The sequence below is a fragment of the Sinocyclocheilus grahami genome, unplaced genomic scaffold (assembly GCF_001515645.1).
Source record: "Sinocyclocheilus grahami isolate Dianchi unplaced genomic scaffold, SAMN03320097.WGS_v1.1 scaffold567.1, whole genome shotgun sequence".
Classification (NCBI taxonomy): Eukaryota; Metazoa; Chordata; class Actinopteri; order Cypriniformes; family Cyprinidae; genus Sinocyclocheilus; species Sinocyclocheilus grahami.
In genome coordinates, this window is record NW_015505746.1 from 162,481 (window position 1) to 173,970 (window position 11,490).

The 11,490-nt window shown below is 40.1% G+C and overlaps 1 protein-coding gene across 1 annotated transcript in view; it reads right to left on the minus strand.

The window, feature by feature from the left end:
• Positions 1 to 514: 514 nt before the first annotated feature.
• LOC107556418 (D(2)-like dopamine receptor) overlaps positions 515 to 11,490 on the minus strand; it is a 71,540-nt gene continuing 60,564 nt past the window's right edge. Inside the window, exons 7-8 of the mRNA XM_016239534.1 lie at positions 1,514 to 1,859; positions 515 to 1,388 (exon numbers count right to left, since the gene is read on the minus strand). Of these exons, the coding sequence (XP_016095020.1) occupies positions 1,192 to 1,388; positions 1,514 to 1,859 (543 nt within the window). The 3' untranslated portion in view covers positions 515 to 1,191. The remainder of the gene's footprint in view (positions 1,389 to 1,513; positions 1,860 to 11,490) is intronic.

Genomic DNA, 11,490 nt, shown 5'->3' on the forward strand with positions numbered 1-11,490 from the left:
ATTAACATCTTGTGAAGTGAAAAGCTATGTGTTTGTAAGAAACAAATCCATAATTAAGAAGTTATAACTTTAAACCATTGCTTCCAGCTAAAATACAAGTCCTCTATCCATAATATTGCTTTCTTGAAAAAGTTGTCTCCTCTGAATCAGGAGAGAAATATGCACAAATCAAGTAAAAACAGTCCAAAACAGGCAGTGGATTTTGATGTGAGAGGACAACAGGGGATGGACTTTTTAACTGAACGAAGCTCTATTATGGATTATTGTATTTTGGCCAGAAGCAACAGTTAAAAATGCCTTTTCACTTCACAAGACGTTAAATGATAGACTGGAGTCATGTTTTGGATTATCATGATGTTTTTATCAGCTGTTTGGAGTCTCATTATGATGGCATCCATTCACTGCAGAGGATCCATTGGTGAGCAAGTGATGTAATGCTAATACATTTTTCTAAATCTGTTCTGGTGAAAAAACACACTCAAATAAATCTCGGATGGCTTGAGGGTGAGTACATTTTCAGCAAATGTTCATTTCTGGGTGAACTGTTCCTTTAAATTTCATAATTCTGCACTCCAGACCCCTGGGTGTCAGCATATGTTTAAAATGACCAATGCAACATAAAAAAAATAATTAAAAAAAACCTTTACTGAGTGCACCTTTAATATCTTCGTGTTCTGGCTTTATAAAACCATACATTTTCACCTTATGTATTTGTCTTTACAATAGCTATCTCTTAATTAACAAGTTCTCTAACAAATAAATAGATTGTGATTAAATAAATACTTGAATAAACAGAGCTGTAAGCATTTTGTAACCAGTTGCTTGCCACTAAATTGATATGATGTAATTACGACATTCTGGTCTCTGCTTGCATAAAAGTCTTTGTGGCAAGATCCAATTACCGATCATCTCAAATTTACTTCAATTCTACAATTAATCACATACACACTCCAGTTCCAAAGAGAATAAACACGTTCGCACGTGCACTCCACTGCCTGAATTAACAAAGACACGCAAATAAAACATTGATTTACATTCATTTGAACCTCCATTTTCTGTAACGAGTTCTTCCGTTCTGTCCTAAAAGCATGGCTTTGTAAATCCCTCATTTTACATGGCGTTGAAAGATGGCACTAACCTCTTGTGAAATCCTCCATCTCTCCTCCTCTATGCGTGCAGTGAATAATGTCATCAGCAGTGCAATATCTTTATGAAAGCCTTTCTGAACTCCACATTGAAAGTGGTATATATGATGGGGTTGACGGCACTGTTCACATATCCCAGCCAAGTGAAGGCATTGTACATTTCCAGTGGCACCACGCAGCTTGTGCAGTGAGTTTTCAAAATGTGAGTAATAAAAAAGGGCAGCCAGCAAATAATGAAAACACCTGCAACAGAGAAAATAAAGCTGAGGTATTCTGAGGACAAGACCTCAATTTAGGACTTTTATGTAACTCGTGCTCGGCATACGGCTGAGGAATACTTGTATAAAATTACAGCATCGTGACCTCACCTAGAACAATAGCCAGCATCTGAGTAGCCTTCTTTTCTTTATGCTGGGATATCTTCCTCTTGCTCATGGTTTTGGTCACTGTAGTTCGGGTTTTGCCATTGGGCAGTGCCTGCGTTTCAACAGGTTTGGCTTCTTTAGGGGTCTGGACCTCCTTGGCATGCCCATTTTTCTCATCTCCATTTGACTGACATTCACCGTGGGAGGGAGAGGCATGGATTGGGCTTGGGTTGGCCAGCAGGTCGACGACCAGAGTGGATGCCAGTTTCTTTTTCTCGGGAGGGCTGGTGCCTGCCACGATGTCCACTCCCACATCACCACCTTGGTGCAGGACCTCCCTTATCAGTTGCTGTTGAAGACATGTTTACCATTAGTTGTATGATTATACTATAAATGGCATGTACTAGTTTATTTTTAATTCTAGATTTGTTTTTTTTTTTTTGTATATATTTTTGTTAATATTTGCACAATATAAAATATATATGATAAAAAGCAAAGAAATATAATTCATGTACAATGCAGAGGGAAGCAGAAAAAGCTCTACATAAAAATAAATAAATAGCATACAAAAAATATATAAATGTATATTGCTGAATAATGAATAACAGCATAAAAAAACAAAGATAGTATAAACCAGAAACAAACATTATAACATACATGAAATACATTAACAACAAGAAATAAGGAAACAAGATTATAAGGCAGCAATAAAATGGTCTTTTAAGCATCTTTTTTAACATATTAAAGAAGAACACATGGTAACACTTTAGTTTAGGGACCAATTCTCACTAAAAACTAGTTGCTTATTAGCATGCATATTACTAGCACGCTGGGTGTTTATTAGTTTTTATAAAGCACATATTAATGCCTTATTCTGCATGACCATATTTTAGATCCCTTAACCCTACCCTATACCTAAACTTATCAACTACCTTACTAACTATTAATAAGCAGCAAATTAGGAGTGTGACCTGACTTTTTTACCAGATTTCATAAACCATTCCATAGTTTGATTTGCCTACATTTTATTCAGTATTGACCTTCACAATTGAGAAATTTAGGAAGGGTGAAAATCTGAAAATTGACAAGTTATATAAAAATTAACCTGTGAATTTGCTTTAAAATGTCTTAAATTGCTCTGAAATATTCCCTTCATTTGAATATTTTTTATAAATGAAAATATATATTTGACAGAAATAAATATCATGTTAATAAGAATAAGCATTTGAAGTTTCTGAAATAAAGGAACAGATGAAATATATGAATTTGATCGGGCTGCAACTTGCAATACTAACAGAACATTTCTGAAGGACAATTTTTTTAGTAGTAGGAAAAATGCTTGTCCAAACTAAATTTCAAATTGAAAGAAATATATAAATTAAACTATTATAAAAAGTTAGAAAACAATCTGTGGTAACAAGATGCCTAACTCTTCTCATTATACAGGTAGATGTATTTTACTGCTAACCCAAACCGTTTGTTTACTCCATCTCTCGTCAACAAAAACTCCCAAGAATTTTGTTGTTGACACTTAAGGCACTTCAACAGACTCAACTGTAATTTTAGATAAAGCCTTGGAATACTAGTAGTAGACCATCGTGGGAAAAAAGTACACAGTACGGTACACATCAAACAATATTGAAAATGATGTTACGTGTGAAAATAATAGGGCATTCAAGCTTATTTGCACTAACCTGACAGTTCCTGACAGCAGTAATCGGTGACCTTATGGCCTCTCATTAACTATTCCCATTTAAAGAAGTTGCTAAATCAATGCTTGTTTAACACAGGCAGACTGTCAGCACAGATGTATGACTCACAGTAATCCAACTATAATCCATCGGATGTGATATATGACTCACAGTAACCCAACTGTAATAAACATGCAGTTCGTGAAGAAGAATCCAAAGAGAAGAGATTTCCTGTTATATTTATTCACTTACATTTACTCACTTTTTATCCATTATAAATAGTTAAAAATGAACATGCTAAATATATTTAATACAATTATAAATGAAAAGAAAAAGAAAACATCAATGACACATTCACTTAATACACATGAAATAAATACTACCTTGACTCAAGTCCCTACTATTCTTTTTACATTCTCCATTACATTCCTAATGTCATGATGAATGATTTTTTAAATTGCAATTTTTAGGCCTTTCATTAATACTAATAGTGGATGTATATAGTGGTTAATAAGAGTGTTTAATAATAGGGTACTTTGCACAACCAGGGTTATCTTACTCATAGGTATTCAAACATAAAGTGCCAACATACACGTTAGTCAGGTCCCTAAAGGGACATGGTGATGGAAAACATATGGGATGGGAGAAAAAAATAAATTTTAATGCTTTTACATTTGTTTAAAAACGTTTTATGTTCCCTCATGAAACTCTCTGTTCACTCGAATAAAACTTCTAAGCAAATGTATAGAAATATATAGTTGTCATGAAAGAGCTAGATGGCGCAGGCTGACGGGTTGTTAATGTAACTGATGATATTCAGAGAGTTAAAGGGGTCATATGATGCGATTTCAATTTTTCCTTTCTCTTTGAAGTGTTACAAGCTCTTGGTGCATAAAGAAGATCTGTAAAGTTGCAAAGACTAAAGTCTCAAATCCAAAGAGATATTCTAAAAGTTAAGAGTCAACCACGTCTACCTAAAACGGCTCGTTCTAACAAGCCCCCACATGTTTACTTCACGATGTGGGAAGATTTGCATAACGCCGCCCAAATGTTCACGCAAAGAAAGAAGGCGTAACTTTTATTCTCACTGTAGTATTGTTGCTGCCACCATGTCGTGAAGACGCTGTGTTTCGGTGTGAAAGCGAAACTACTTAGTTTGGCCTTCCAAAAGAGGACAATATCCGCTTCGTCATGCCATCAACTTCGCGCTGTGGATCGCCGGATCGGCTTTCACCGTGGGCGAAGCGGAGTCCAACCCGGGGTCGTCACATGTGGTTGCTGCGAGCCCGCCAGCCACTCCTTCGTCGAATCCGCCGGCCGCCGCTCACTCTAGCCGCCGGCCTCCGCTCACTCAAGGCTGCCGTATGTGACGCTGTGTTTCGTGGTGAAAGCGAAACTACTTTGTTTCACAAATGCAGACATGGTTGCAATGATGCAACGTGTAAAAAGACAGTATAAGTCATTATAATCAGTAATTGTGTCCCCACTGGATGCAACAAATGCCTCGTTTATAATGGGTTTTAATGTTTTTGAATCGTCGCTCCGGGACACGGCCTGACAGTATGGAAGGGGCGTAACATTTCCGTCACACGCTTGAGGTATTCGGCCAATCACAATGCACTGGATAGCTGGCCAATCAGAGCACACCTCGCTTTTCAGACCGATGAGCTTTGTAAAACTCGACGCATTTCAGAAAGGCGGGGCATAGAGGAGAAACAACAATGTACAGTATGTGGAAAATAATGTGTTTTTTGAACCTTAAACCGCATAAACACATTTCATTACACCAAATACACAAAATAATGTTCTTTTTAGCAACATCATATGACCCCTTTAAACGACTTGGCACAAGCTGATTGGTTCATGCTGCATATGCAGCCAATGAGCTTACTGCCTTGCATTTATATGGCTAGCTAGCATTCACTAGAGATTCCAGCAGCGTGCTTTCAGAGATTATCTGAAACTAAACAGCTAAAATAAGTGAATGGTCTTCACTCTGATTCAGTGGATTATTGCGTTCGTCAAATTTACATTTTTAAACTAGAAAACATACAAGTTGTAAAACTACGTGCAGGTTATTCGCGTGAGGAGTAATTACTAAGCATGTCTTGTTCATATAACAGCAGTAGCATTAGTTTTCATAGTTCATGTATGTGAGAATACAAAGTCAAGTATCGCGGATTTAGAATAGTAAAGTGAATTGGGGATTACCTTATTTGCCCGAAGTCTCCAATACTTTTCATATCTTCTGTGGGCATTCATTTCTACATTAACCGTGAATGGATCGCTTTCAGATGCACATCTCACTAGTGGGGTCGGTTTGCAGTTGACGTTTCACAGTTGTTCACAGTTTAAGTCAAGGAGAACCCGTATAATTGTCTTTCATAAACGTCATACTGTCAACAGCCTTACCTATTTAACCAGAATTTGCACTCAGAAGAGGGAGTGCTCATTCTTAATGGGGCCACATCTCTATTTCACTCGTTATCTTGGATCAGTGATAGTGAAGAGTTTATAATGAAAGTCATGTGTAGTGATAGTTTAAAGATGATCACAAATTCGTTTAAAATATAAAAATACTACTACTAATAAATAATTCCCAATCAGTAGCCCATGTACAATGTAGCTAATAGTAGGACACTCTTAAACTGGGATTTACTCTTTGTGTATTCAGTTGGGCTTACAGCAATTACAGTACTTTCATGGAGTGTAGCAGCAGTATCATTGAATTCAGATTGCGTTATTAGCAAATTGTTAATAGCAGTATGCATAGCAAATCAAGTCAAATTATCACTGTTGTTTATAGCTGTCAGGATCATGGACTGTCTGTGTCATGTTTTGCCCCTGTTTCTGTTCCCTTATTTGGTCATGTTCCTGTCCTCGTTTTGTTAATTAGTTTGATTAGTCATCCCATACACCTATGTTTCCCAAATCATCCCCTGTATTTAAGTCCTAGTCTGTGCAGTCTGTCTCTGTCGATTCTCCTTGTTATGTTCATGTGTTTCCTGTTGTTCCCAGTGTTGGATGTACTCTGTGTTTCTTGGATTAAAGACTGTTTCGTTTATTCCTCGTCTCCATCGTTCCTCGCCATCACAAATTGTGACAATAGCAGCAGAAAATATCTGGTTGCATGAAATTTCAGTGATAACACATAGGGTAAGTAAACTCTTTAAAATTGAAATAAGCTTTTATTACTTCATTTATTTAACAGGGCATACAGAGATTTTGTGAATTCTTCAAAGCGAAATGGCATTATTTGTTTGTGTTTCATTGTTTAATAAAGACTCTTAGTAATTCGAAGTACCTTCGTGCAGCAGTATGCATAGCTATTCAGATCACAATTTTTTGCAAATTTAATAGCAGCAGAATGGCATAGCAAATTCAGATGCAATGTTAGAAATAATATTAGCAGCAGTCTGCATAGCAACCAATTATTATTGCTAATAGATCAGGGGCAGCAGAAAGTACTTTAGTTGCATGAAATTTCAGTGATAATGCATGGATGGGGTACAGCAATTCTAGTACTTTCATGGAGCATAGCAGCAGTATCCATAGAATCAGATTGCATTATTAGCGAATTATTAATAACAGTATGCATAGCAAATCAAAACATGCATTTAGTTGCAGCAGCAGTAGGTAGACCGTAGTTTACATTCACATTTATTCATTTTGCAGACTTTTTTTTTTATCCAAAGCAACTTTTTAAAAATCTGAAGTTTCAGTGACTAAAAATGGATGGTATGTGAACTCCTCAAGCAAACAGGCATAATTTGCATTTCATTTATTTAAAAGGGGCTTAGCAATTCTAAATACCTTTATGCAGCTGTAGCAGCAGTATGCATCGTTACTCAGATTGCATGTAGCGAATTTAATAGCAGCAGCATGTCTAGCATATCATATGTAATGTTAGAAATAATATTAGCAGCAGGAAGTCAAATTGTTGCTAATATAGCAGTGGCAGCAGAAAGTACTTTAGTTGCTTGAAATTTCAGTGATAACACATTGGGTAAGTAACTCTTTTAAGTGAAATATGCATTTTATTCCTTTGCTATTTAACAGGGCTTACAGTAGATTTTGTGAACTCTTCAAAGCGAAATAGACATTTTTTTTTTTATTGTGTTTGCTTGTTAATAAAGACGCTTATAGCAATTCTAAGTAAATTTGTGCAGCTGTAGCAGCAGTATGCATAGATATTCAGATCGCTAGTTTAGTGAATTTTAATGGCAGCAGCACGCATAACAAAATTCAGACGCAATGTTAGAAATATTAGCAGCAGTCTGCATGGCTATCCAATTATCATTGTTGCTTATATAGCAGCGGCAACAGAAAGTACATTTAGTTGCATGAAATTTCAGTGATAAGATAACACTTGTCACGGTCGCTACTGTGAGGGAGCGCGGAGTGAGGAACGAGGAGACGTGGAGTACATCAACAAGGAGACTATTCATCCAACACAAGGGAACCAGGAAAACACATGTAGCTGGAGAGGTTGACATGCAATACCAGACGCCGAACTAAGAGCAGGGAACACTTTATGAAGTGGATGAACGAGGATGGGGATGAGGGCGGAGAACAGTCTTTTTCTCCTCATCCTCCTACTTTGATTAGAGGATATCGGCACAGCCGACGGGACAAACAAAAAGCCAGAACAAAGAGTTGATGGTGGCGTCATCCAAAGCCGTCGCCGCGGCGAGCCCGCAGAACTCCCTGGCTAGCGCAATTAGATCTCTACGGGTTAGCGCAATTAACCTAGAGGCGATTTCCATAATCGCGCGTGGGGGGGCGGGAAACAAGGGAAAACAAAAACACGGGAAGAAGGGGCGCCGCTTACTGTTTGTGGGTCTAGTATTCTGTCACGTTCTCTACTGTGAGGGAGCGCGGAGCGAGAAATGAGGAGACGTGGAATACATCAACAAGGAGACTTTATTCATCCAACACACGGGAACCAGGAAAACATACGTAGCAGGAGAGGTTGACATATACAATACCGGACGCCGAACTAAGAACAGGGAACAATTTATATACACGACATGACGAGGGGATGACGAGACACACCTGGGATCAATAGAACTGAACGGGGAACACCTGGAACAAATGATAAGGACAGGAACGGGAAGGACCAAATATGGGCATAGAAACACATGGGGAGCAAAACACACACAAAACACAGAACAGAGTCTGACAACGCTTGGATGGTAGTGAACATTTTAGGTGAAATAGGCATTTTATTACTTTGCTATTCAATTCAACAGAGTTTAAAGAACTCTTCAAAGCATAATAAGCATTAATTAGTTGTTTTTGGTTATTTATAAAGGGGCAGTAGCAATTCTAAGTACTTTTGTGCAGTAGCCAGTATGCATATACCTAAAGGTGGCCGAAGAGACTGCAGCGCCCCCGAAGGTGACCAACGAAGCTGCAGCGCCCCCAGAGGCAGCCGATGAAGCGCCAGCGCTCCCGGTGGTGGCCGAAGAGGTTGCAGCGCCCCCAGAGGCGGCCGATGAAGCTGCAGCGCTCCCGGTGGTGGCCGAAGAGGTTGCAGCGCCCCCGGAGGCGGCAGACAAAGCTGCAGTGCCACCCTCTCAGAAACGGAGGAGGAGGAGGAGGAAGAAGGCTTCTTCCGTCCTTCAAGGCCGGGAGGCCTTCCTAGAGCCTGGTGCCCTCCCGGCGCCTCCCAAGCTCCTCGCCCTGCCGGCGCCTCCCAAGCTCAAGCTTCACGCCCTGCCGGCTCCGCCCAAGCTCAAGCTTCACGCCCTGTCGGCTCAACTTAAGTTCCGCTCTCTGTCAGCTGTACCCCAGCTGCTTGCCCTGCCGGCTCCTTCTTGAGGCAGGCTCCGCTCTTGCTGCCTGCCGGGCTGCTGGCCCCGCCATGGTCTCCTGCCCTGCCGGCCCCGCCCTGGAACCCTGGTTTACCTCTATCCCCAGGGCCTCTTCCACTACACGGGCCTGGCCCACCATCCCTCCCCCTGATCCACCTCCATTCCGCCTCCCTCCGGGATTGCTCTTGGTGGAGCGTCTGGAATCCTCTCCTTAAGGGGGGAGTTCTGTCACAGTCTTCAGCGGGTGTGCCCAGGAGGGCCACCAGACGACTGTGTTCGGTGAGCACATGGCTTGTGTTGTCTGTTGTCATGTGCTCTCTCCTGTCTATTGTCTTGCCCCTCCCATCTTGTTACCTCTAATTAAGGGGGGAGTTCTGTCACAGTCTTCAGCGGGTGTGCGAGGGCCGGCCACCAGATGACTGCTTTCTGGGAGCACATGGCTTGTGTTGTGTTTGTTGTCATGTGCTCTCTCCTGTCTATTGTCTGGCCCCTCCTATCTTGTTACCTCGTTATTGTTTAAGTTGCTCCACCTGTGTCTCCCTCGTTTGGTTCCTATTTATTCTCCTTGTGTCTGTCATCCTGTGCTGATCCGTCATTTCTCATTGTGTGTGTTTTGTGTCTGCATGTGGTGCAGCTTTGAGCCTGCTTGTCTGTTTTGTGGTTTGAGTTTGTTTTTGTTTCATTTTTATTATTCCAAATAAATAACCATTTCTCCTGCAATTGAGTCCTCGCTTCATCTCCCCGCACGCACCGTGACAAGCATCTACTGAATATTATCATAGCAGCAGTAGCAGAAGTTTTAGTAATGGGTCTATTGACTTTGTCATGTTGTGCCGCTCGCGTCTGGTGTAGACACTGTGTTAGAGTAAAATAGGCATTCGCCTAGCTACTTCTGCCTCATCTATGGATCTCTCAGCAGTTCAGTCTCTTGTGCAGTAGCAGCAGCTTGCAGGAATTCAGTCATCAAGATCTTTCTCAGCAGCAGCATGCACAACATTTTTATGTTGCGAATTTTCATTAGAACACAATTAATATAAAAGCAGACAACTGCATTTAAATATAGTCACTGTAGTGTCCTGCTCAAGACCATCTTGGAACGAGCCATGCATTTAGCAATGATGTGTTCTTACAATGCAAACATTATTGTTCTTATATGCAATATAAATATTTTAAATTATCAAAATAAATGAACAGCAGCTTTTGAGGCAGAATTAATCATGGACATATGACACCACAACTACAGGGTGTACAGTGATTTATTCTTTCACCAAATATTTTGTTTAATAAGTTAAAGGTAAGTATTTCCATTGCAGTAACGTTAATGAACATCAATGGGGGGAAAAAAAATACAACTCTTGAATGACAAATTTAAAACTATTTGCTCAGGCCGCCTGAGCCAGGTGGTTGCTGGGGGTTACTTCATCTATCAGCCTACAGTGTGATTCCTGTTTGTTAACGACACACAGTGCGCATTTCTACCTAGGTAAGTTTGAGCTATTGGCTCAGACACACATAGGTATTTAGGTCATTAGTTAAATAAACCTAAGGGTACAGCACCCAAGTTCACATCGTTAAGCCACTAATTAATTTATCTGGGCTCCATTAGTCCAGAAACACTTTTAACTTGGGTCACTAGTTTAAGCTATCCGGTCAACCGATCAGGTACACACAGCAATAGTTCACTAGCGTTAAGCCATTCAGCAAAGCCAGCCCAGGTTCACATAGATAGCAAACACACGGTCTCACGGCTCTCCGGAGCAGCAGCAGTACATGTCTTGGCAACAGATCTGCTTGTTCTGGGGGGGTTTTACCTTTTATATTTCTTCAGCCTATAGGGATGATTTTAAGCATATTATTGTACAGCAGCAGCATACATATTTAAATTTTTTTTTTCTTCTTTCAGCTTTGTTGGGGGTTTATTTTATATGCTATTTGTGCAGCAGCAGTATGTCTTAAATACTTACGGCACCGTATCACCGTATGCATTGGCAGTAGCAAGTTCCTGTACTTGCTTTCAGCAGCAGCAATAATCTACAACTACAGCAATAACCAACAGCAGCAGCGTAGAAGATCTATTCCAAGACCAAATACATTAACATTGTCATATCCATCACCATGTTAAATCTTCAGAGAGTTGTCATGATTGAAATATATAGTTCAGTCATGAAACTCTAGATGGCGCAGGCTGATGGGTTGTTAATGTAACTGATGATATTCAGAGAGTTAAACAACTTGACAACTTGGCATTGGTTCATGCTGCATATGCAGCAAATTAGCTTACTGACTTGCATTTATATGGCTGGCTAGCATTCACTCATTCACTATACTGAAACCCTCCACCTTCCCCAGCTCCACCTGTATAGATCTGCTACGGGTTATTTTATATGCTATTTGTGCAGCAGCAGTATGTCTTAAATACTTACGGCACCGTATCACCGTATGCATTGGCAGTAGCAAGTTCCTGTACTTGCTT